This window comes from Pongo abelii, chromosome 8 (genome assembly GCF_028885655.2).
Source record: "Pongo abelii isolate AG06213 chromosome 8, NHGRI_mPonAbe1-v2.0_pri, whole genome shotgun sequence".
Classification (NCBI taxonomy): Eukaryota; Metazoa; Chordata; class Mammalia; order Primates; family Hominidae; genus Pongo; species Pongo abelii.
Genome location: NC_071993.2, coordinates 140,598,033 through 140,625,186, shown reverse-complemented (window position 1 = coordinate 140,625,186; position 27,154 = coordinate 140,598,033). Strand labels below are relative to the sequence as shown.

General features: G+C 47.4%; 1 protein-coding gene across 3 annotated transcripts; it reads right to left on the bottom strand.

Annotated features, from left to right (window-relative positions):
• Positions 1-1,025: 1,025 nt before the first annotated feature.
• MTG1 (mitochondrial ribosome associated GTPase 1) lies at positions 1,026-26,002 on the bottom strand. Of its 3 annotated transcripts, none has more exons than XM_024253874.3 (11): positions 25,752-26,002; positions 24,310-24,374; positions 23,810-23,914; positions 20,647-20,727; positions 19,922-19,978; positions 19,529-19,619; positions 17,540-17,601; positions 16,875-16,971; positions 16,271-16,352; positions 1,964-2,076; positions 1,026-1,529 (listed from the first exon to the last, which is right to left on the bottom strand). In XM_024253874.3, the coding sequence occupies exons 1-11, from the start codon at positions 25,861-25,863 to the stop codon at positions 1,390-1,392; spliced, it is 1,005 nt and encodes a 334-aa protein (XP_024109642.1). In that variant the 5' UTR covers positions 25,864-26,002; the 3' UTR covers positions 1,026-1,389. The 3 variants fall into 3 exon arrangements, with proteins under 3 accessions (XP_024109642.1, XP_054379086.1, XP_054379087.1); XM_054523111.2 differs by lacking the exon at positions 25,752-26,002 and adding an exon at positions 25,356-25,723; XM_054523112.2 differs by lacking the exon at positions 25,752-26,002 and adding an exon at positions 25,035-25,272.
• Between the last annotated feature and the right edge of the window lie 1,152 nt (positions 26,003-27,154).

The window sequence follows — 27,154 nt, the reverse complement described above, 5'->3', positions numbered from 1 at the left end:
AGACCAGCAGGCCAAGGCCAAGCCCTGCCCCAGATCCTCACAGGCAGAGGAGCCCTTCTGACATTTCCCCCAGGAGGCAGCGGGTGGTCTGAGTCTCCTCAAAGCAGGGAGATCCACCAGAGCCCCCTCAACTTTGCAGAAGCCCACCTGGAAAATGGGCTGAGCTGCACCAGACCCTCACACACCACAGCACTGCAAGCTGATGGAATGTTCCAGATGTGATGGACACATCGTGATCTGCAATGACTGTTTATTCAGCACATTAGCATCTGACACAGCCAATCTGAATACTTTCTGCCCCGGGCGGTCAGGGTTATGGCAGGAAGCAGGTGGCACTCAGGGGCTAACTTCAGGCTGATGATTGTGTGGGGGTATGGGGCAGCAGAGGCAGTCAGCCAGCAAGGAGGGGCCGCTGAGCACCAGGGCCGTGGTGGAGGCTGCTGTGGGACGGTCAGGCCACCACCGGAAAGAGGCGGCCGGAGCTTCTGCACAGGATGTCCCTGGCCCCAGGTCCCGCAGCACCTTAGTCCATACTCCCAGCCCCACCTGCCTTCCTTCATCTTCCCTCTTCTAGGATACAGGCTGTGGACCCCTTCAGGTGCACTATAATGGGGCTGGAGGGGCCCCCCACATCTCTCAGCCCCACTAATGCAGAATCCCACTACCCGTGAGCTAGAAGGTGCTCAGAGGCCAGGGGTCTCTACTGCCCATGCCGGGCGGCCTTCCAGTCATTGCATAGCAAAGCCATGTGCAGGGCGTCCCCCTCAACCCTGCCTGGAACATGCCCCAGGGCACTGAGGGGCGAAGCCAGTGCTTGGGCTCTGCTGCTGGAGTCTCTTGTCTGTGTCTGTGTGCGCCTGTAAGTGTGAAATAAACCTCTCTGATGGCAGCGAGCCTCTCACTTGTTGTAGGACTGCAGGACACTGGACCGAAAGCCTCCAACACAAACCCTAGTTGCCAACCTGCTCATTTCTTAGGTTCCACTGGTGAGAGCAGCTTTAACACACAGACCCAAGGCACTATGGTGCACCTCACAGGCCAGTAAGAAACAGGCCCTTTAATTGGAGATTTTAAAGGTTACAAGTTATAGCTTTAACTCCTTCTGAGACAGCATCCGTTTCTCAAGAGGCCTGAGCAGGAAGCTCCAGGAGAACCAAGCATGCGGAACTGCTCAGGGACGTCCACTGGGAAGCCTGGTGTCCACTCCCACCTGCTTGGCCCCTGGAACTGGGGCCCCCGGAGCTGGCCAGGCCGTGGGGCGCCAGAGAGCACAGCACCCTAGTGGCCAGCATGGAGCTTCTGGACCGGGTGAGCTGTCTTGAGCCTCAACCACCCAGGTCAGGAGGTCTGGGAGGCCACCTGCCTCCAGCCCTCCCCACCCGGACAAGTTCAGGGCACAGTCTCAGCCGGGGGGTGGCCCCGCAGGATGTCGAGGTCCAGCATCACGGAACCCAGCAGCCCGCGGCGGAAGGTCTGGAGGAAGTCACGGGCTGCCGCGGGATAGTTAGGCTGAATAACGTTCACGTTACCTGGGGCACGGGAGGGTTCAGTGAGGAAGGAGCCTTCACAGCAGGATGAGCCCAGCCCTTACCCACCTGAGGGACCAGCCCTAAGAGGCTCCAGGATGGCATCAGGGAAGCCCAGGGAACGGGGTCACACTCAGAAAGAAAACAGCTTGAGCTGTGCTGCCCGGAGCCTCCAAGGCCAGGCATGTGAGGCCTGCAGGTGTCCACCTAGCACTGCCCAACACGCGGCAGGGCTGGTCTCACCCTCGGAAGCCTGGACTACGAGCCCTTCCTCGCCAGAACTTTCTGTAGCTCCCCTGCCCTGAAACCCATGCCCAGAAGACCCACCCACATGCTCCTTGAGACGTTCCTCTCCTCACTGCCTCCTCCAGGGATGGCCGGGGTCCCCCGGGGTGATGGGGTGAGGCTCCGGTGCCCACTTCAGCGACCTCACTCACCCGTGCCCGTGAGCACCTTCACCTTCTGCGTCTTCCCCAGCTTCACAGCCACACTCTTCAGCACACGCTCTATGTTGTCACAGGCACTGCCCAGGCCGTAGTGCTGCACATACCTGTGCATAGGCTACAGGTCAGCGCCAGGGGGCCCAGCACTGACACTGCGCAGACAGCCAGGCCGGGCCCTTCCTCCTGAATGCCACAAAAGCCATGGCCAGGCACCTCCTGTGGGTGACAGTGACTGCGGCACTGTGGATGACCAAGATGAGACTGCAGGTGACTGGTGCTGGGCCCCGGGAGAGAGCCACTGTATAAGAATCATGCCTGAGCTTTGTCCTGTGTGGCCACGGCCAGCAGCATGGGGGGCGGCTCCCACCACTGGAGCCCTTGCTGCAGCAAGAGGAGTAACAGCTGTTCACATACACAGGCTTCATTCACCCTATCCAGGGCGGGACAGGCAGGCATCTGTGCAGGCCCAGGTCCTGGAAACTAAAAGAGTAGCACAGCCGACCATCTGCAAACACACACTGTTTGCTGCTAAGGATGGCACTCCGTGACTTCCAGGCAGCCAGTACACCTGCATCCTCTCCACCCAGCTGGGTGTTTGAGCGGTGTTTTCCTAGCACAGGGACCAGCATGGGCTGACTAGGCACCCACCGCTGCTAAGCGTTACCCAGTGATTGTCACGGGCACTCTGACTCCTCACAGTGCAGGCTCTGGGCAGAGAGGCCTGGAGGGAAAGGCCAGCACAGAGCAGCCACTCACAGGGACAAACACCGCCCTAAGCCTTGGGAGCCCGACTAACCCAGACCCAACACTCTCCCAACCTTCCTGACAGCCAGGGGTGAGGGGAACCTGTCTCGTGGCTCCCACGAGGACAGGCTCAACCTTGAGGAGGCTGGTGCCCTCGGACCCGGTCACAGCATGAGCCGGTAACACAGAACTCACCCCAAGGCCCAGTATAGCAAGACATGAGCTCAGAGGCCATGGGAGCACCAGAACCCTGAGTAACACAGGTTCTAAATCTAACTTCTGGGAGGCACCAAGCATGAACTCTGAATCAGCAGCCTCAAGGGCCCCCTGGTGCTCCAAAAAAGCTGTCCCAGGAGAGAGGAGCAAGCCTGGAGGAGGCGCCCCGGACCACCCCCCGAGACCTGCCAATGGTAAGAACTCCTGAAAGGACCGGACTGTTTCCAACAACCTAACTGTCCCACAACAAAGCTCAAGAATTTTTACAGGAATGTAGATAGCCATCACCTAACAAGGTGAAACTCAAAATACATGGCATCCAGCCAGGCACGGTGGCTCACGCCTGTAATCCCAGCACTTTGGGAGGCCAAGGTGGACGGATCACTTGAGGTCAGGAGTTCGACACCAGCCTGTTCACCAATATGGTGAAACCCTGTCTCTACTAAAAATACAAAAACTAGCCAGGTGTGGTGGCACATGCTTGTAATCCCAGCTGCTTGGGAGGCTGAGGCAGGAGAATTGCTTGAACCCGGGAGGCGGAGGCTGCAGGGCTGAGATTGTGCCACTGCACTGTAGCCTAAAAAGAAGAAAAATGTGTGTGTGTGTGTGTGTGTGTGTGTGTGTGTGTGTGTGTGTGTGTGTGTGTGTGTGTGTGTGTGTGTGTGTGTGTGTGTGTGTGTGTGTGTGTGTGTGTGTGTGTGTGTGTGTGTGTGTGATCCAAAAATTGCCAGGCCTACAAAGCAAAAAAACAGACGCCCTAATGAGAAGAAAAATCAGTCAACTCAAACTGACGCAATGTTACAATTACACAAGACATTAAATCTAAGCTGAAACACGAAAGATATTTTTTAAAACGATCCAAACTCAACTTGCAGAAGTGAAAACTATGAAAACTACTGAGTGGGATGAACAGCAGATTACACATTGCAGAAGTAAAGATGAGTGAACCTGAAGACACAGCAACAGAAACCGCAAAACAGGCACAAAGTTTTACTGAGCTGCGGTGGGGCAAAGCCAAGCAGCCTGAAACCCGCATGCCTGACACCCACGTGCCTGACACCCACGTGCCTGACACCCGCGTGCCTGATAACTGCGTGCCTGACACCCGCCTGCCTGACACCCACGTGCCTGACACCCGCCTGCCTGACACCCGCCTGCCTGATAACTGCGTGCCTGATACCCGCCTGCCTGAGGTCCTGAGGAGTAGAGGGACAGAAAAAACACCTGCAGATATGAAGTTTCAAAATGATGCAAATTTCATGAAAACTACAAAGTCCCAGATCCAAAAATCTCAATGAACTACAAGCACAAGGAACACACAGAAAACCATACCAAGGTCCATCGTAATCAAGTTGCTCAAAAGCACCGAGAGACAGAAAATCCTGGAAGCAGCAGAGGAACAAACAAAGACAACCACAGACGGCTCATCAGACACCACGCAGGTGACAAAGGGAGACCAACCCCTCTCAAGCACTAAAACAAACATGACCGCAGACAATTCATCAGACCCCACGCAAGTGAGAAAGGGAGACCAACCCCTCTCAAGCACTAAAAAACCCCGTCAATCTGGAATTCTACATGTAGAGAAAATATCTTTCAAAACAAAGGTGAAATAAAGACATCTTCGGACAACCAAAAGCTGAAAGAATTCATCACCAGCAAACCTGCCTTACAATACATGTTAAAGGAAATCCTTCAGACAGAAGTAAAATCACACCAGAAGGAAACCTGGACCTACACAAAGAAATGAGAAGGTGTGGATGGTAAACTGATGGGGAAATATATACAACTTTTTTTCTGGTATTTTATATTTCTTTAAAAGATAACTGTATGAAGGAAAGAAAGTACATCTGGAGGTTATAAAATACGTAAAGGTAAAATATATCACGATGATGATGGCACAAGGATCAGGATAGAAAAACAGAAATGCATTATTGTAAGGTCATCACTTAAAGACATACTAGACACCCTAAAGCAACCTCTCCCAAAAGTTGTAGACAATAAGCTAACAAAGATACAGTAGAATCATTTAAAAATATTCAATCCTAAAGAGGCAAGAGAGAGGAAAAAAGAGAACAAAAATTGAGACAAATGGGCCGGGCACAGTGGCTCACACCTGAAATCCCAGCACTTTGGGAGGCGGGTGGATCACCTGAGGTCAGGAGTTCAAGACCAGCCTGGCCAACATGGTGAAACTCCCATCTCTACTAAAAATACAAAAAAAAATTAGCCAGGCGTGGTGGCTCATACCTGTAATCCCAGCACTTTGGGAGGCCAAGGTGGGTGGATCACCTGAGATTAGGAGTTCAAGACCAGCCTGGCCAACATGGTGAAACCCCATCTCTACTAAAAATACAAAAACAATTAGCTGGGCGTGGTGGCAGGCACCTGTAATCCCAGCTACTCAAGAGACTGAGGCAGGAGAATCACTTGAACCCGGGAGGTAGAGGTTGCAGTGAGCCGAGATCACACAACTGCACTGCAGCCTGGGTGACGAGAGCAAAACTCTGTCTCAAAAAAAAAAAAAAAAAAAATTGAGACAAATGGAAAACAAATTTGCAAGATAATAAATTTAAATTTATAAATAATCACATTAAGTGATTAAATGTAAATAGCCTAAATACCTAAAAGACAGAGACTGTCAGACTGGATAAGCAGCAAGATCCAACAATAAAAAGCAGTAGAGACTGTAAGAAACACATTTTAAATATAAAGACATAAATATGCTAAAAATAAAAGGACAGAAAGATACGCCATGTTACTGTTCATCAAAATAAGCTGGAATGGGCCGGACGCAGAGGCTCACGCCTATAATCCCTGCACTTTGGGAGGCCGAGGCGGGCAGATCACTTGAGGCCAGGAGTTCGAGACCAGCCTGGCCAACATGGTGAAACCCCCTCTCTACTACAAATACAAAAATTAGCCAGGCATGACGGCGCATGCCTGTCATCCCAGCTACTAGGGAGGCTGAGGCGTGAAAATCACTTGAACCCAGGAGGCGGAGGTTGCAGTGAGCCAAGATTGTACCTCTGCACTCCAGCCTGAGAAACAGAGTGAGACTCTGTCTCAAAAAAACAAAAGTGGTGGCTATATTAATATCAGACAAGACAGATTTCAAGCAGAGAATATTCTGAAGGATAAAAAAAGATCATTTCATAATGATAAAGGCATCAAATTATCAAGAGGACATAACAGTCTCCTGAGCGTTTCTGTATCTAACAGCAGAGCTTCAAAATACACGAAGCCAAAACTGAACAGCAAGAAGAAACAGAAATTCAGTTACAGTGGGAAATTTCAATACCCCTCTCACAATAATTGGTAGTACAAATAGAAAGTTAGCAAAGTAGAAATAAAAAAATAAATATCAAATGGAAATCAATGACATAAAAAACAAAGACAACAGAAAGTCAATGAAACCAGAAGCTGATTCTTTGGGAAAAAATCAATAAAATTAATAAGCCTCTAGCCAGACTGTTCTCTTCAACCTGATAAAGGGCATGTAAGAAACACCCATACCTAATACTGCACTCAATGGTAAGAGACTAAAAGCTTCCTACCTTAGATCAGGAACAAAAAAAGATGTCTGTTCTCACCACATCTCAAGTACTAAAAAAACCTGTCAATTGTATTGAAGACTGTAGCCAGTGCAATAAAGCAAGAAAACAAAATATGGCATCTGGACTGGAAAAAGTAAGATGATCTTTATTTGCAAATGACATAATTGTCTAGATAAAAAATCTAACTGGAATCTACAAAGAGCTAATAGAATGAATAAATGAGTTTAGCAGCGTTACAAGATACGAGATCAATATACAAAAATCAATTCTACTTCTATATACTAGCAATGAAAAATCAAAAGTGAACATAAAAACAATACCATTTACAATAGCATCAAAAATATTAAAGAGTTAATAGAGGGAATGACATCACCAAATAGAGAAGTAGAAGCAATCTGGCTTCACTCACCCTCTCAAAGAAAACCAAAACCAAACATCCAGCACCAAGAATATCACCAGCAATATTCCAGAACTCAAATCTGAGGATGAGACCAGAGAAGTGAAAAAAACTCCAGGCAGAAAGTAAGCTGCAAAAAACCTCTAAGCAAACATCCAAGAAAAAAAAAAAAAGCCAGACAGGAAAGCCTGGATAACAAATCCTTCAATGCAAAACCACAGACATATGTGCACAAGAAATAACAGCTAATGGAAAACCGTGACCTTCTCAAACAGACAAAGCAAAGAGTCAGTGACCAACCCTAATGAGATGGCAACGTGTAAGCGCTCAAATCAAGAATTCAAGATAACAGTTAAAAAAAAACTCAGCAAACTCCAATAAAACACAGAAAAACAATTCACAAATTTGTCAGACAAATTTAACAGAGATTGAAATTTTTAAAAAAAACAAATCCTGGAACTAAAAAATACATTTGCTGATCTGAAAAATGTATTAGAGGCTCTCAACAGCAGAATGGACCAAGCAGATGAAAAAATCAGTGAGCCTGAAGACTGGCTATTTGAAAATATATAGAAGAGGGAAGAGAAAAAAGAAAAAAGAATGAAAAGGAATGAAGAACACATGCAAGATACAGAAAACTGCCTCAGAAGAGCAAACCCAGGAATTACTGGGGTTCAAGAAGGAACCGAGCAAGAGGAAGGGGCAGAAAGTTTATTCAAAGAAATAATTACTGAAAAATTTTCAAACCTTCAGAAAGACATAAATGTCCAGGTACAGGGAGGTCAGAGATCACCAAACAGATTTAATCCAAATAAAACTACCCTACAGAATATACTAATCAAACTCTCAAAAGTAAAGGACAAAGAAAGAATCCTACAAGTACTAAGTAGTACAAGTAGTAAGAGAAAAGCAGCAAATATATTTATAAAAGAGCTCCAATGAATCTGGCAACAGACTTCTCTAGGAAATCTATATAGGCCAGGAGGCAGTGGGATGATATATTCAAAGTGCTGAAGGAAAAAAAAAAAAATGCAACTGTCAACTGAGGACACACCTTCAAACATGAAAGAGTAAAGCTGAGGGAATGCATCAGACCCAACTTACAAGAAATGCTAAAAAAAAGTTCTTCAATCTGAAAGAAAAAGACACTAATGTACAAAAAGAAACATGTGAAGTATAAAACCCACTGGGAAAAGTAAACACACAGATTCAGAATAATACTGTGAATGTGGTGTGCATTCATTCACATCTCTAGTGTGAAGACTAAAAGAAAAATGTATCAAAAATAACAACTAGAGCAACCTGGAAAGAGAGAGCCAATATAAAATAAATAAACTGAAATAACAAAACGTGAAAATTTGGGGGAAAGATGGAGTTAAAGTACAGAATTCTTTAGTTTCTCCTTTGTTTCTATTCTTTCCTCTGTGATCACAGATAAGGTGTCATGTGTTTAAAATGATTGTTTTTTAAGAGAGGGGTCTCACTCTGTCACCCAGGCTGAAGTGTGATGGCACAATCATAGCTCACTGCAGCCTCAAACTTCTGGGCTCCAGCAATCCTCCTATCTCAGCCTCCTGAGTACCTAGGGTACAGTCACAGAGCACCACGCCCAGCTAAAATAACTAAATAACTTGTTATAAATATAAAATGCTTTTTGTAAGCCTGATGGTACACTACATATAATATATAGACTAAAAATACAAAGCAACAAATTAAAACGGAGAAAATCTCTTAACCACCACATGCGAAGGAAGACAGTAAAAAAGGAAGAGAGGAGTTACAATCAGAAAACAAGCAACACAATGGCAATATTAAGCCTTTATCCATAATAATATTGAAAGCAAATGTACTATATTCTCCAACTAAAAGACATCGAGTAGGCCAGGCACAGCGGCTCACGTCTGCAATCCCAGCGCTTTGGGAGGCCAATGTGGAAGGATCATCTGAGGCCAAGAGTTTAAGACCAGCCTCGGCAACATAGCAAGACCTCACCTCCACAAAAAATAAATAAATAAATAAAACAGCCAGGTGTGGTGGCACACGCCTGTAGTCCTAACTATCAAGAGGCTGCGGTGGGAAGACTGCTTGAGCCCAGCAGTTCAAGGCTACAGTGAGCTATGATCACACCACTGCACACCAGCCTGGGCAACAGAGTGAGACCCTGTCTCAAAAACAAGCAAAAAACACAGAGTGGCTAAATGGATTAAAAAAAGATCAAACTATATGCTACCTATAAGAAACCGACTTTACCTATAAAGACATACACAGACTGAAAGTCAAAGGGTGGAAAAACATATTCCATGTAAACAGAAACCAAAAAAAAAAAGAGCAGGAATAGCTATACTTACAGATGACAGAACAGACTAAAAGTCAAAGACTGCAAAAAGAGCAGGAGCAGCTATACTTACACAAAATAGACTACAGGTCAGACTGTAAAAAGACACAGAGAAAGTCACTATACGATTGATAAAGGGGTCAATTCAGCAAGAAGATATAACAATTATAAATATCTATGCACCCAACACCAGAGCACCCAGATATATAAAGCAAACATTGATAGATTGAAAGCGAGAGGCAGACTGCAATACAATAATAGTAGGAGGCTTCAACACCCCCTCTCTGTAGGGTGTTTCCAGCCAGAAATCAACAGAAACACTGGAGTGAAACTACATGCTAGATCAAATAGGTCTAACTGACATTTACGGAACATTTCACCCAACTGCTGCAGAACACACATTCTTCTCATCAGCACATGGAACATTCTACAGAATATACCATATGTTAGGCCACAGAACAAGTTTCAACAAATCCAAACAAATGGAAATCTTATCTTTTCTGACTCGATGAAATAAAACGAGAAAGCAGTAACAAGAGGAACCTCAAAAACTACACAAACACATGGAAATTAAACAACACACTCCTGAATGATCAATGGGTTAATAAAGAAATTAATAAGAAAATTTTTAAATTTCTTCAAACAAACGGAAACGGAAACACAATATATCAAAGTCTATGGGATTCAGCAAAAGTGTTGCTAAGACAGAAGTTTATAGCAACAAACACCTACACTAAAAAAAGCAGACTTCAAATAACCTAACCATGAACCTCAAGATACCAGAAAAGTGAGAGCAAACCAAATCCAAAACTAGTAGAAGAAAAGAAATAACAGACATCAGGAGACCAGAGCAGAAATAAATGAAATTGAGATGAAAAAAAAATACCAAAGATCAATGAAACAAAAAATTATTTCAAAAACATAAACAAAATCCACAAACATTTAGCTAGAATTTAAAAAAGAGAAGATCAAAATAAATAAAATCAGAAAACGAAAAAGGAGACATTACAACCAATACCACAGAAATACAAGGGCTCATTAGGGACTACTACAAACAACTACACAGCAACAAACTGGAAACCCCAGAAGACATGGATAAATTCCTGGATGCAAACACCCTGCAAGACTGAGCCACGAAGAAATGAAAAACCTGAACAGACCAATAATAAGTAACAAGATCAAAGCAGTAATAAAACGTCTTTCATCAAAGAAAATCCCAGGTCCTGATGGCTTCACTGCTGAACTATCAAACAGTTAAGGAAGAACTACTATCAACTGTACTCAAACTATTCAAAAAAACTGAAGCGGGGAACACTTCCAAAGTCACTGTACATAGCATTATCCTGCTACAAAAACCAGACAGGGATACGGCAGAAAAATAAAACGACAGGCCAATATCCCTGATGAACACAGATGCAAAAATCCTCAACAAATGACTAGCAACCCAAATTCAACAACATGTTACAAAGATCATTCACCACGATCAAGTGGGATGTGTCTCAAGGTTGCAAGGATGGTTTAACATATGCATATCAATAAACATATAACATTAAACAGAACCAAGGAAAAAAAACAATCATTTCAACAAATGCTGAAAAAGCATTCAATAAAATTCAGCATCGCTTCATGATAAAAGCTCTCAGCAAACTGAGTATAGAAGGAACACACCTCAAAACAATAAAGGCCACGCATGACAAACCCACAGGCAACAGTACATTGAACAAGGAAAAACAGCTTTTCCCCAAGATCTGGAACAACACACAGATGCCCATTTCTACCACTTTTATTCAACAGAATACTGGAAGTCCTACCCAGAACAATTAGGCAAGAGATACAAATAAAAGTCACCCAAATTGGAGAGAAAGAAGTCAAAATTATCCTTATTCACAGATGACATAATCTTATATTGGGAAAAACTGAAAAGATTCCACCAAAAAACTATTAGAACTGATAAAAAGGTTTCAGTAAAGTTGCAGAATTCAAAACCAACATAAAAAAATCAGCAGCAGGTAATCGGAAAAAGAAATCAGGCCAGGCACGGTGGCTCACGCCTGTAATCCCAGCACTTTGGGAGGTCAAGGCAGGCGGATTACCTGAGATCAAGAGTTTGAGACCAGCCTGACCAACATAGAGAAACCCCATCTCTACTAAAATTACAAAAAATGAGCTGGGTGTGGTGGCACACACCTGTAATCCCAGCTACTCGGGAGGCTGAGGCAGGAGAATTGCTTGAACCCAGGAAGCAGAGGTTGCGGTGAGCCAAGATCACGCCATTGCACTCCAGACTGGGCAACAAGACCGAAACTCCATCTCAAAAAAAAAAAAAAAAAAAAAGAAAGAAATCAAGAAAATCCCATTTATAATAGTTACAAAAATATAAAATACCTAGGAATAAATCTGACCAAAGAAGTGAAAGATCTCTACAAGGAAAACTATAAAACTCTGATAAAAGAAATTGAAGAGGACACATAAAAAATAGAAAGATATTCCATGCTTATCAGTCAGAAGAGTACTGTTAAAATGTCACCACCCAAAGCAATTTACAGATTTAATGCAATCGTTATCAAAATAGCAATGACACTCTGCAAAGAAATAGAAAAACAATCCTAAGATTTGTATGGCACCACTAAAGGCCCCAAATAGCCAAAGCAAACCTGAAGCAAAAAGAACAAAGCTGGAGGCATCACACTACCTGACTTCAAAATATTTGTAGTAACCAAAAACAGCATGGTACTGGCATAAAACACATACACAGAACAGTGGAACAGACCAGAGAACCCAGAAATACATCCACACATTTACAGCCAACTCACTTTCGACAAAGGTGCCAAGAACATACAATGGGGAAAGGACAGTCTCTCCCATAAAGAGTGCTGGTTAAACTGGATAACCACAGGCAGAATGAAACTAGACCCCATCTCTCCCAATATACAAAACCAAATCAAAAGGGATTAAACACTTAAATCTGGCCGGGTGCAGTGGCTCACGCCTGTAATCCCAGCAGGATTACAGGCTGAGGCAGGTGGATCACGAGGTCAGGAGTTCAAGACCAGCCTGGCCAAGATGGTGAAACCCCATCTCTACTAAAAATAAAAACTTAGCCAGGTATGGTGGCGGGCACCTGTAGTCTCAGCTACTTGGGAGGCTGAGGCAGAGAACTGCTTGAACCCAGGAGGCAGGGGTTGCAGTGAGCCGAGATCGTGCCACCGCACTCCAGCCTGGGTGACAGAGCGAGACTCCTTCTCGAAAAAAAAAAAAAAAAAGACTTAAATCTAAGACCTGAAACTTCAAAACTACTAGAAGAAAACATAAGGGAAACGCTTCTGGAAATTGGTCTGGGCCAGATTTTTTTTGTATAAGACCTCAAAAGCACAGGCAACAAAAGCAAAAAAAAATAATAATAATAAGCAAATGTAAAAAAATTTACATCAAGCTGAAATGCCTCTGCACAGCAAAGGAAACAATCAGCAAGCCAGGCATGGTGGTATGTGCCTATAATCCCAGCTACTTGGGAGGCTGAGGCAGGAGGATCTCTTGAGCCCAAGAGTTCAAGGCTGCAGTGAGCTATGATCGCACCACTGCACTCAGCCTGGACAGCACAGCAAGACCCGAAGCAAGAAACGAAACTATCAAAGCACTGAAGAGATAATCTACAGAATAGGAGAAAATACCTGCAAACTACCCAACAAGGAATCAATAACCAGATTATAAAAGATTCAACTCAACAGCAAAAAAACAAGTAACTTTATTAAAAATATCTGCAAACTACCCAACAAGGAATTAACCAGATCATATAAGCAATTCAACTCAACAGCAAAAAAACACATAACTATTTAAAAATGGAGAGATCTGAATAATTTCTCAAAAGAAGACATACAAATGGCCAACAAGTGTATGAAAAAATGCTCAACATGACTAATCACCAGAGAAATGCAAATCAAAACCACAATGAGATTTCATCTCACCCTAGTTAAAATGGCTTTTATTAAAAAAGACAGGGAATAGCAGATGCTGTTGAGGATGTGGAGAAAGGGGAGCCGTTGTACACTGTTGGTGGGAATGTAAGTTAGCAGAGCTACTATGGAAAACAGTATGGAGGTTCTTCAAAACACTACAAATAGAACTGCCATATGATCCAGCAATCCCACTACTGGGTATAGACCCAAAGAATGGAAATCAATATACTGAAGAAATGCTGCACTCCCATGCTCATGGCAGCACTACTCACAATAGCCAAGATATGCAATCTACCTAAGTGTCCATCAAACGGTGATGGATACAGAAAATGTGGTACATAAAACACAATGAAATATTAGCCATAAGAAAGGACGAAATCTTGTCATTTGCAGTAATACAAACAGAACTGGAGGTCATTCTGTTAAGTGAAATAAACAGGCACAGAAGGACAAATAATGCATGTTCTAACTCAAATGTGGGAGCTAAAAACGTGGACTTCACGAAGACAGAGAGCAGACTGGTGATTACCAGAGGTGAGGGGGAAGAGGGGATGAATAGAGGTTGATTAATGAATAGTTCGGTAGGGTGACTACAGTTAACAGGAATCTACAGTATATTTCAAATACCAGAAGAGAGCAATTCAAATGTTTCCAGCATGAAGATAAATGTTTGGGATGATGGATATCCCAATTACCCTGATCTGATCATTACACATTGTATGACTGCATCAAAATATCATAGGTACCCTGAAAACATCTATTTTGTATCAAAAGATAAATCTTAGCATTAAAAGTTTAAAAAGAGTTAAATATAAATCTTACAAAAGGTATAAAAGACCTAGTACTGTAAACTACAAAACACTGCAAAGAAAAACTAAAGACCTAAATAAATGAAGAGATACACTGTATTCACGGGTCAGAGACTCAGTGTTACAATATTGTCAATTCTTCCCCAGACTGACCTATAAATTCAGGGGAATCTGCCACCCAGCCTCAAGAAAAACAGGGATTTTTGTAGCAACTGACAAAGTGACTGAAAAATGCATGAGAATGCAAAGAACCAGGAAAAGACAAAGCAATTTTGACAAAGAAGAGTGGGGGGTACCAGCACTGCCTGATTTCAAGTCTCATATTAAATTAGAAGCAGTTACCAAGACGGTCGGTCACACAGAAAAGTGACACAGGAAGAGTCCACAAACAGACCCACATATATATGGACAACTGATTTGCGACAAAGATGCAAAGACAATTCAGCGGAGAAAAGACAGTCTTTGCAACAAATGTTTCCGGAACAACTGGTTCTCCATGTGCAAAAAAAAAGAACTTCAATCTGCAGCTTGTACCATATACCAAAAAGTCAAAAAGGATCATAGCCCTAAATGTAAAACCTAAAACTATCTATCTTCAATGAGGAAACCCTTGTGACCCTGGTTTAGGCAAAGATTTCTTAGATACGACAACAAGAGTACTCTGGAAAAGATCTAGCTGATAAACTGGACTGCATGACAATTAACAATTCTCCTCCTCGGAAGACACTGTTAAGAGGACTGAAAAGACAAGGCACAGACTTAAAGAAAGTTATTTACAAACCGTATCTCTGATTAAGGACTTGCATCCAGAATATATTAGAAAAAGATTACAGGCTGGGCATGGTGCCTCATGCCTATAATCCTAATGCTTTGGGAGGCTGACGCGGGCAGATCCCTTGAGCCCAGGAGTTCAAGACCAGCCTGGGCCACATGGGGAAACCCTGTCTCTACAAAAAATACAAAAATTAGCTATGTGTGGTGGCACATGCCTGTAGTCTCAGCTACTTGGGAGGCTGAAGTGGGAGGATCGCTTGAGCCCAGGAGGTCAGGCTGCAGTGAGCTGAGACTGTACCACTGCACTTCAGCCTGGGTAACTGAGACCCTGTCTCAAAAAAAAAAAAAAAAAAGATGAAAACTCAACAATAAGAAAAGAAACAATTCAGTTAAAAAAAAAAAAAAAAAAGGAAAAGGATTTGAACAGACATTTCTCCAGAGAGGGATGACAAATAAGCACATGAAGATGCTCAATGTCACTGTCATCAGGGAAATGCAAATTGAAATGCTATGCGACACCTCTACATGCCCGCCCGTCAGACAGGCGAAAGTTAAAAGACTGATCTTAGAGAAACTGAAGGACTCATTCCCTGCTTGCTGGCATATAAAACAGTGTAACTACCTTGGAAAACAATGTGGCGGTTTCTTAAAAACTCAAACATATGCCTCCCCTATGATCCAGCTACTCTACTCCTAAGTATTTACCCAAGGGAAACGAAAGCCCGTGTCTACACAAAGACCCGTCGGTCCATGAATGTTCACAGCAAGGGAAACGAAAGCCCGTGTCTACACAAAGACCTGTCGGTCCATGAATGTTCACAGCAAGGGAAACGAAAGCCCGTGTCTACACAAAGACCCGTCGGTCCATGAATGTTCACAGCAAGGGAAACGAAAGCCCGCGTCTACACAAAGACCTGTCGGTACATGAATGTTCACAGCAGCTTTATCTGCAATAGCCAAAACCTGCAAACAACTCACATATCCATCAACAGGTGAAGGGATAAACTGCAGCGCACGTGGACACTGAAACTGCCTGGCAACAAAAAGGATGAGTGACGGACAACACACTACGACACACGGTGATCACGCAACAATCGTGCCGAGTGACAAATCGACAAGAGTGCACATCCTGTGTGATTCCATCTACGTGGAATTCTAGAAAACCCAAAGCAACCTACAGGGACAGAAGACGGCTGCCTGGGCTCGGGGAGGGGCAGGGAGGAGTGATCACGAAAGAGCACAGGGACTGGGGGTGACGGGAACGCTGGTTTCCTTGATTTCACGAAGGAGGAGCAGGGACTGGGGGTGACGGGAATGCTCGTTTTCTTGATTATGTGTTGCTTTCACAGACGTAGCCATACTCCCAAACTTGTCCAACTGGACACTTTAAATGATGTGCAGGTTACTGTGTTTATAATACCTTTATAATGCTGGGGGTTTTTTTGTTTGGTTTTTTTTCAAATGAGGTGACTAGGAGGAGGGGCCCCAGCTGCCCTGCATTCACGGCACTCACCCAAAGCGCTGGTGTTTGTTGAGGGTGTACAGCAGGTAGTCAGCCATGGTCTCCTCCCCGACTAGGTGGTCCAGCACCGTTCCTGTGGAAGCAGCAGCCGAGGTGAGCACTGGAAACAGCCACATCTATGCTCCTGCCAAGCTCAAACACATCCCTTCCAGTCCTAGCCCAAAGACACCATGTCGTAAGGAAGAGGCCACCCACTGACAAAGACACTAACCCAGAGGACGGCACTCGGCTGTGGTCCCGGCCCCCACTCCTGCCTGGCACCTGTGACCAACCTCTCTGCCCTGGTCTGTCAACTCGGCTGTGGTCCCAGCCCCCACTCCTGCCTGGCACCTGTGACCAACCTCTCTGCCCTGGTCCGTCAAATGGGGAAAGCGAAAGCCACTCATGGGGCAGGGTGTAATGGTGACCAGTGCCTGTCAGCTGTGCACTACTACAGCTCTCACACTAAGCTTCGAGGAACGTCTGGCAGCAACCAGGTCAAACGCAGTAACAACTCCAGTCTAGGGACCCTGTGCCAAAGCCAGCCCTAAAGATGGGGTGGGCAGGGGCCCCGGCCCCGGCCCCAGCCCCAGCCCCAGCCCCAGCCCCGGCTCACCACACAGGGCCAGCTTCAGGCCTGTCTCCACACTTTCAATCCGAGGAGCCAGCACGCCAGGAGTGTCCAACAGGAACAGCAGGGGCCGCTCAGAGACCTGTGTGGGCACAGAGGGCATCATCAGGCCGCAGTGGCAGCCTCCCACCCAGGTGGGCCACTCAGGAAGCCTGGGCAGCCCCTGGCACCCAATGCTCCGAGGAAGGCCACGGGGACCCAACCCCATGGCAGCGTCACTCTCACCAAGCTCTAGGGTTCCCCAGAGGATCTAATTCCCACTTAATTTGGAGAATAAATAAAAGCGTCAGGTCCCAACAGCTTGTCTTCTGCTCCCAAGGAGAACACAAGGAAGGGAGTGGAGGGTGCGGGGGGCGGGGGGGTGGGGCGCCACACTCAGGTCTGTCCTGACCACTGCATGGCCCTGGACAGTGGCCTCCTCATTTGGAAATGAGGAAAACAGCGTGCCTTCCCCAAAGGTTTGGTGTAAAGACTATGAGGACTGTGGAGTAAGGGCAGGGGCAGTGCCTGCCCCGGGGGTGCTCAGCAGGGACACTGAGTGGAGGGGAGGGAAGCGTGGTCAGCAGCTGGAAGCCATGCAGAGGTCGGCAGGTGCCAGACGCCCACAGAGCTCTTGACAGAGTGCTGGGCCTGGCCCCTAAGGACTCCACCTGAATTTTGGACATCACAGCTCTGGTGATCCCAGGCTCGCCACCCACCCTGGTGGCTTTTCCTGTAGGAAAAGGAGAAAAGGAGGCTCAAATGTATACTAAACACAGAAGCTGCAGAACAAGCAGGGAGACGTATGTAACAAACACATCTGGCCAGCCAAGCAGGGAGACTATGTAACAAATGCAACTTATCAGCCAAGCAGGGAGACTATGTAACAAACACATCTGGCCAAAATGGAAACACCTAAAAGCCAGATGAGCTTCCCAAGGCTATAATTTGTTTCACTTTCAGTCCCAAACCAGCTCACAGCAAGGGCACTTTCCAAGCCACAGAGAGACTGAGATTCTTCAACAAATGCACCAGAATTTAACTCCCCAAGACTGGAAAGGCACTGTCAGACTGCAGAGGTCAGACAAGAGCTGCTCCTTCCACGCGGTCCCCCACCTCCCTCCTGGACCCACCCCTGCACCCCAAGGTCAGCCTGCCTCCCACAGCACTGTCCACAGGGGGCTAGCTGCTCTAGGACCCAGCTCAGGGTGTGTCCCAAGGAGAGGCCACTCCACTGTGGACAAACAACGCAAGAATAAAAAATGCAAGTGTCCATCCAAATGAATGGACAAGACAGGATGTGGTCTGTACACACAACGGGGTGATCAGCCTTAAAAAGGGATAAAATTCTGACACTCAGGACAACACAGACAAACCTTGAGGACATCACGATCGGTGACATCAGCCAGTCACAAAAGGCAAGTACTGTGAGTCAGTCCACTTGGAGGAGGTAGTTACAGTCATCGAATTCACAGACAGAAAGTGGAACGAGGGGTGTAGGAGGCTGGGGGAGTGACTCTTTGTATTTACAGAGTTTCATTTTCAGGTAACCAAAATATTTGAAAATAGTGGTGCTGGCTGCATAACCCTATAAATGCACTTAATACCACTGATAAAAAATAACATGCTTAAAAATAAACTTAAAAGAATAAATGACTGTAACAACTCTCCAATAAGCACCAAAAACACCCTCTCTGTAAAATAATAGTTCACCGTAGTTTAAAGCCTTCAGATTTGCACATCATGAATGGGTTTGTTAATAAATACCTTATTAATGTGAAAAATGAAGCCAATAAGGACTTGAATTAAACTTGAAAACACTTAAGAAAAAGAGCCCATGGGGCAGTGAAGGGTGCTCGGGGCTCCTGCTGTGAATCAGAGTCTGAGAACAGGCACGGAGGAAGGAGAGGAGCGCCTGCAACTCCGGAGTCCAGGAAACCTCCAGCAATGGCAAGGCGGACGCCATCGAGGAATGGCCTTGCAGCCTCCCTGCCTGATAACCCAGCCCCATCTACTTCACACGCTTTGAATTCTCTGGATCAAAGGGAGTCTGTTTTTTTGTTTTGTTTTTTTTTTTTGAGACGGAGTCTCGCTGCGTCGCCCAGGCTGGAGTGCAGTGGCACAATCTCGGCTCACTGCAAGCTCCGCCTCCTAGCTTCACGCCATTCTCCATTCTCCTGCCTCAGCCTCCCGACTAGCTGGGACTACAGGTGCCCACCACCACGCCCACCTAATTTTTTGTATTTTTAGTAGAGACGGGGTTTCACCGTGTTAGCAAGGATGGTCTCGATCTCCTGACCTCATGATTCGCCCACCTTGGCCTCCCAAAGTGCTGGGATTACAGGCGTGAGCCACACACCCGGCCAAAGGGATTTAAATAAATGAACAAATATCAAAGTTTAGAAAAGCCATTCTCATGTTAAAGATTTTAAAAGAGAGAAAAATTAAGTGTGAAATTCACAGCAGAACGACCTGATCCCACTGTTCAGCCCTCCTGTGAACTGGACTGAACGAGACAAGATGTGCTGTGGGACAGCGGGGTCAGCAGAAGACTGGCGGTGCTCCTCGGGCACGTCCCCTCCGGGAAAGATGGAGGCGTCAGCACATCAGCCACACGCACCAGTACCTTTCCTGAGGTGATCAGCCACACGCGCCAGTACCTTTCCTGAGGTGCTGCCTCCGGAGGGAGTTGATGAGGGAGGACTTGCCCACGTTGGGGACCCCGATGACCATGATACAGTACTCCAGGTTCTGCGCAGGCAGAGAGAGGGGTCACAGGGCCCACCCTGGCCGCTAGAGCCTGAGACTCTGCAACCCCACCCAGGCAAGGGGACCCCAGGCCAGGCCAGCTCAGGGAAGAAGGGAGGTTAACGCAGAGGCTCTGCCCACCCAGCGGGGACAGCCTCAGCCCTTTCCACTTAAGAGAATCAGAGGACAAAGGAGGGGCCTCCCTGCCTGGGGTGCAGCACCTTCTCCTTGGAGAGGCCAGGCAGGAGGGGCTGGCCCATCCCACGCCCGCCTCCCACTCCCAGCTCTGGGCCCCACCAACCAACCTCTCTTCGGTGGTAGCGGTGGCTTCTCCCAATCAGTTCAGTGACCATCGGGATGATCTGCAACAAACACCCACTCATGGAGCCACCCCAGGTCGGATGTCTGTGCACTGACCTGCTCCTTCTGCCACCTCAGAACAGGATTAGGGGTTCCAGTGTCTCCACTTTCACATATCCGTTAGGAAAACAGAGACCTCATATCCGGAATTCTACCCAACATTTCATACGCAAACTGGGCGTCACCTTTCATCTGGAGGTAGCAGACGCAAGTATCTGGTGTTGGGAAACTGGAGTTCTGTCTCCAGGCCACAGATGTCAGACTGAGCTCTGGGGCTGGGGACCACCTATGCCCGTCCCCTTCCATCAAAAACAAGCAGGGCAGACCCGGGGCTTCAGTGACAGCTGTGACTGTAACTACCTTTTAATGAAGAAACACATCAAGCCAGAAAATTCTACCACATACAACTGGAAACATGAGCTACCTGAGTCTCCAAAAGACTGTGACCACCTACAACCCTGGAATGCGTCTACAGCCTGACCTTGTGCCCTCAGTACAGGGAGACTAGACGCACTTGCCCCAGGAGATCGCATCCATGTGTGGCAGCTGGAAACCAACATCTAGGATCTTTTCCAAAGCTCTGCTTCTTACTAAAGCATAAAACAGTTTATAATGCTCCTCAAACCTACTGAAGCAGAAGCATCAGAGAGAGCACAGACGAAAAGCCTACCTGCTTGACATTTTCATCCTTTACACAGTTGGTAAAAATGACATTTTTTAAGCCTTCTCCTTCTAAGTGTTGCATAATTTTCTGAAAGACACAAAACATTTCCATTTTACTTTTTTTACTGGAGTCTCGGCTCTGTCACCCAGGCTGGAGTGCAGTAGCGCAATCTCGGCTCCCTGCAACCTCCGCCTCCCTGGTTCAAGCGATTCTCATGCCTCAGCCTCCCGAGTAGCAGGGATTACAGGCATGTGCCACCACGACCAGATAATTTTTGAATTCACTGGCCTTAACATGCAGTGAAACCAGTGCAAAGCTGTATCATATTTCTAAACATCAGTGTTGTTAATCATCTGACCTAAAATATGACTGATGCTTAAATCAGCAAGTCCTTCACTGATTCAGCTGGTTTTATTTAGTTGTCCATCAAGATGGCACGGATGGAGAGATCAAGCATAAGACACACACCTGAAGCCACACACTCTGGGTAGTAAATGTACTTGGGTGTCCCTGCTCAGGGAGGCTGAAGGCAGGGCCACCCAGAGGCAAGTCTACCTCTCTCCCGATTCTTCAGAAGCACTGGCCTTTCTCTGACCAGGTCAGACACTGCTGTGCCCTATACTAGACGGCCACCCACCAGTCTACAAAAAGTCGCATTTTCAAAGGCAGGAGTTGCCACTGATATGACGTAAAAGTACCAACTAGTGAAAACCCTTGCGATGATTTAAAAAAAAAAAAAAAACCGGCCGGGCGCAGTGGCTCACGCCTGTAATCCCAGCACTTTGGGAGGCCGAGGCAGGCGGATCACCTGAGGTCAGGAGTTTGAGACCAGCCTGGCCAACATGGTGAAACCTTGTCTCTACGAAAAATACAAAATACAAAAATACAAAAATTAGCTGTGTGTGATGGCACACGCCTGTAATCCCAGCTACTCGGGAGGCTGACAGGAAAACTGCTTGAACCCAGGAGGTGGAGGCTGCAGTGAGCCGAGATCACGCTATTGCACTCCAGCCTAGGCGACAGCAGCAAAACTACATCTCAAAAAATAAAAAAAAAAAAGACTGGGGGCAGAGGGGGGGTCCATTTCTATATTTACTCAAAAGAAAGCATAAACATCAGCTGTGTGGGACAACGGGCCAGTTCCATAGTTCCATGTCTGTGTCTTTTTGTTTTAACCTCCACACACCTCACCCAGGGTCACCTGCACCCCTGACTCTGCTCTTTGCCTTCGAGAAATCCTTTAGCTCCTTTGGGCCTCCCAGCAGCGCTCTCAGCTTCTGAAATCCCAAGATGTGCACAAGCTGGCTGGCAGACAAGCCCTTGGTTCACAGCAGCAAACCGGACACCTGGGGCACCACAACCACCACAGAAGACCTCAGACCAGACTGGCCTCATGTGGCTACTAAAACTAATTCAGCATAATGTGAAAGTCACGTGGCAGTAGACACAAGTCAGGTGCTCACAGGCGGCCATGTGAGACACAGCAGACACAGAGACCCCATCAGCAAGGAAAGGTCCACAGTGCCACTGCGGCCACCACTCGGGCTCTGGCAGCACAGCCTGGCCACTTCCCACAGGAGACGCGCTGTAGGGTCCAGCCCCACAGGGTCAGTGGGTTTTTCTCCCCACGTGCGGAGACGAGAGACTATAGAAAATAAGACACAAAGGCTGGGCGTGGTGGCTCACACTTGTAATCCCAGCACTTTGGGAGGCCAAGGAGGGTGGATCACGAGGTCAGGAGATTGAGACCATCCTGGCTAACACGGTGAAACCCCATCTCTACTAAAAATACAAAAAAACTAGCTGGGCGTGGTGGCGGGCACCTGTAGTCCCAGCTACTCGGGAGGCTGAGGCAAGAGAATGGCATGAACCCAGGAGGCGGAGCTAGCAGTGAGTCGAGATTGCACCACTGCACTCCAGCCTGGGTGACAGAGTGAGACTCTGTCTCAAAAAAAAAAAAAAAAAAAAGAAAGAAAGAAAATAAGACATAAGACAAAGAGATAAAAGACAGCTGTGCCTGGGGGACCACTACCACCAAGACGCAGAGACCGGTAGTGGCCCCGAATGTCTGACTGTACTAATATTTATTGGATACAAAGCAAAAGGGGCAGGGTAAAGAGAGTGAGCCATCTCCAATGATAGGTAAGGTCACATGGGTCACGTGTCCACTGGACAGGGGGCCCTTCCCTGCCTGGCAGCCGAGGCAGAGAGAGAGAGACAGCTTATGCCATTATTTCTGCTTATCAGAGACTTTCAGTACTTTCACTGATTTTGCTACTGCTATCTAAAAGGCAGAGCCAGGTGTACAGGGTGGAACATGAAGGTGGACTAGGAGCGTGACCACTGAAGCACAGCATCACAGGGAGACGGTTAGGCCTCTGGAAAGCTGTGGGTGGGCCCGACTGATGTCAGGTCCTCCACAAGAGGTGGAGGAGTAGTCTTCTCTAAACTCCCCTGGGGAAAGGGAGACTCCCTTTCCTGGTCTGATAAGTAGCGGGTGTTTTTCCTTGACACTGATGCTACCGCTACACCATGATCCGCTTGGCAACAGGCGTCTTCCCAGACGCTGGCGTTACCGCTAGACCAAGGAGCCCCCTGGTGGCCTGTCCGGGCATAACAGAAAGCTCACACTTGTCTTCTGGTCACTCCTCACTATGTCCCTTCAGCTCCTATCTCTGTATGGCCTGGTTTTTCCTAGGTTATGATTGTAGAGCGAGAATTATTATAATATTGGAATAGAGTAATTGTTACCAACTAATGATTAATGATATTCATATACAATCATATCTACGATCTATATCTAGTATAACTATTCTTATTTTATATATTTTATTACACTGGAAAATCTTGTGTCCTCGGTCTCTTGCCTTGGCACCTGGGTGGCTTGCTGCCCACAACTCACTGACCACTCGGGTTCTGGCAGCACAACCTGGCCACTTCCCACAGGAGACGTGCACTCCCTGGGTGTCCGGGTCACGAACCACACACTGGGGGGCACGCCATATGAGAAACAATGCTGGCACACTTCCACAAAGCAAAGGGCTGTTTCTAAAGCAGAGCCTGCCTGGGCAAACCGACAAGTGTGCGTCCAGCAACTCTTCCGTTAGAACAAGTGACCCAGGGAAAACACAGCCACACTGCGGAAGGCGTCCGAGAGAAAGGCCTTTACCTGCTGCTCTGTAAGATCTGCCAAGTCCATCTTGTTGAGGACCAGCAAGTGAGGCTTAAGCCCAAGGGTTTCCTGAAACAGAGGGTTGCGGCCTGAAAGTGGGATGTGGCAAAATTAAGGTAAAAATTTCTCCAAAGCTTTACCAGCCAACCAACTTTTTTTCTTGCCATCAGTGAATAAATCATCACGTTTTGCCAATTCATTCCTCAAGTACAGGAGGAAAGCCCCAGTTGGCAGGAACATTTTACATTTAAACAGAGGTTTCATAGCCTATCTAGAGAATTCCACTGCTGCACCATACCGTCAGGCTTGAGTGAACCAGATATATGTATTAACAATGAAGTTTCAAAGACACGCAGTCTGGACCCCACACCACAGATTCTGATTAACTGGTCTGGAAAGGGGCCTAGCAATTCGTATTTTTAAAAGCCTCCCCAGGTAATTCTAATGTGTAATATGACTTCAGGCAGAGGGGCCTCCCCTGCTCTATGAAAGGATATCCGGGCATCGTGGACCTCGATGATACAGTCCACCAGCTTCAGGCTGCTCTGCATCTTCTTCAGCCCTGGAAAACAGAAGGACGCCTCAGCAAAGGGGCTCACAACCTTTCTAGAGTGATCGATTCAAGCTGAACCGTCCAGAATGACACGCCACCATAAATAACCTAAAAAGACTACATCTGAGTGAAGAGTACTAAGTAATGGTAACAGATAACATCCGCTGAGCGCTTCCTCCAAGGTCCACACCCTCAGAATGGGAGACTGGGAGGCGCCCTGCCAGAGGGTGGGCCACGTGTCAAAAGCCAGATGCGGTCTTCACCACCTGACTCATGGCTGACTCTGGGTGGAATATTTGACTTCCATGGGTCGTTTTTTTGTTTTTTGAGACGGAGTCTTGCTCTGTCACCCAGGCTGGAGTGCAGTGGCGCGATCTCGGCTCACTGCAACCTCCGCCTGCCAGGTTCAAGCAATTCTCCTGCCTCAGCCTCCCGAGTAGCTGGACTACTGGCACGCGCCACCATGCCCGGCTAATGTTTTGTATTTTTAGTAGAGACGCGGTTTCACCATGCTGGCCAGGATAGTCTCAATGTCCCGACCTGGTGATCTGCCCGCCTTGGCCTCCCAAAGTACTGGGATTACAGGCGTGAGTCACCGCGCCGGGCCTTTCCACGGATCTTAATCTCGGCTATAAAACAGAGTAACACTAGCTCATTAGGCCCTGCTACCTCGTGGGGATGATGACGATAGTCCCCTAACCAGGAATACCACACACAACCAAGATAACAATGCTTCCAGTTTTCTTCCCCTCCAGTGTTGTCCGAAGACGGAGGACACAGCCTCAGACACCCACACGGGCCCTTCTTCCCCTCGGCCTCCAGTGCACGCGGAGCCAACGCAGGAGTGGCCATCACAACACCTAGAGGGGCTGGGCCGGCCCCAGAGGTCTTCTTGGGGCCGAACTGTGACAAACAGTAAGAATTACCAAAGACGTTTAAACAGGAGAACGACTCAAAATATCAGTTAAAGCTGAACAGGTGCCTTCATACCCACTGTTTCATCTATAGTCCCCAAAAGACTCAGAAAAGTCTATCCTGTCAAGAACATGTGGAAACGGAGGCTTCGGGGGATTAAAGGGGCAGAAGGCACTTGCTGGGAACAGAGGACAGGGGCGACAGGCCAGAGGTCGGTCAAGCAGGCCCCGGGTCCCAGGCTGCGCTGCGGGAGCACTCGCGGGAAACGGCCTCTCCCGCAGCTGCGCAGGGGAAGGGGTTCCGGCGGCTCCGGGAGCGGGTGAGACCGGGAAAGGAGGGGAGACGAGGGAGAAGGGGCGGGGCCAGCCCAGGACGACCGGGACAGGCAGGCGACTGCCGAAACGGGGGTGGGAGGGAAGCAGAGGCGCCGCGGCCGTGGGCATGACCTTGCCCCTCCCCGCCGTGCCTCACCCTTGGCCATGTGGCCCGGGAACCAGCGCGCCACGTCGCGACCGCGCAATGGGAAGTCCTCCCGCCAGGCGGCCTGGGCGGCGCTGCACAGCGCGCGCGGTGTCAGTCTCATGGCGGCGCCGTCCCCGGAAACGCTCCAGCGGCTGACCTCCTCTGCGCCGCCGCGACCCGCCGCTGAGGTTCCGGCGCTGCGGGCTTCCGGCGCTCCCTGGGCCCGCAGCACGGCCCGCGCGTGCGCACGACGCTGCCTCCGCCCCCGGCGAAGCCCGGAGTGGGCGGGGCCCGGGCCCAGAGGGAGGGACGAATAGTGGGCCGGGCGCCGCGGCGGGATTACAAGGAAACCCCGGGGACGGGGTGGGTTCCTGGGTTTTGTGGGTTTAAGTAATTCGCAGATTTATTAACATTCATTAAATATTAAAAATCATCGTTCTCCCTTAAGCATATCCTGAGTATAAGTGTAAAAATTTAGCAATCTCTTTTTACAATTTGGTTAAAATCTCTCAAATACTTTAAATTTACCTTGTAAATGTAATCTCTTCATTTTCTTTTTAAGTACTTCAGGGTTTTTGTTTGTTTTGTTTTGTTTGAGATGGAGTCTCGGCTTTGTTGCCCAAGAGTGCAGTGGCACGATCTCGCTCATTGCAACCTCCAACTCCCGAGTTCAAGGGATTCTCCCACCTCAGCCTCCGGAGTAGCTGGGATTACAGGCGCCTGCCACCACGCCGGCTGATTTTGTATTTTTAGTAGAGATGGGGTTCCACCATGTTGGCCAGGCTGGTCTCAAACTCCTGACCTCAAGTGATCTACCTGTCTTGGCCTCCCAAAATGCTGGGATTACAGGCATGAGCCACCGCACGCAGCCTCATGTACTTCAGGGTTTAATATAACAAATAAACTGTTTCCAAATACTGACTGCAGTTCTGCTAAATTAAACCAATTAATACAATGAGGCTGAAATATTCTCCACTGTCCAAGACTAGACATAAATGTAGTCGGATTTCAACTCTAAATCAGCAGTCAGCAACTGCTCAATTGCACGTTGCATTACAAGAGTATTACTCTACCGGAATTTTTATTTTTAAGACGGGAGTCTCACTCTGTCGCCAGGCTGGAGGGCAGTGGCGCAATCTTGGCTCACTGCAACCTCCGCCTCCCGGGTTCAAGCAATTTTCCTGCCTTAGCCTCCTGAGTAGCTGGGACTACAGGTGTGCACCACCACGCCCGGCTAATTTTTTTGTATTTTCAGTAGAGATGGGGTTTCGCCGTGTTGGCCAGGCTGGTCTCGAACTCTGACCTCAGGTGATCTGCCCACCTCAGCCTCCCGAAGTGCTGGAATTACAGGCATGAGCCATGGTACCCAGCCTCTACTGGAATTTTTTAAACAAGCTACTGAAATACCAAAC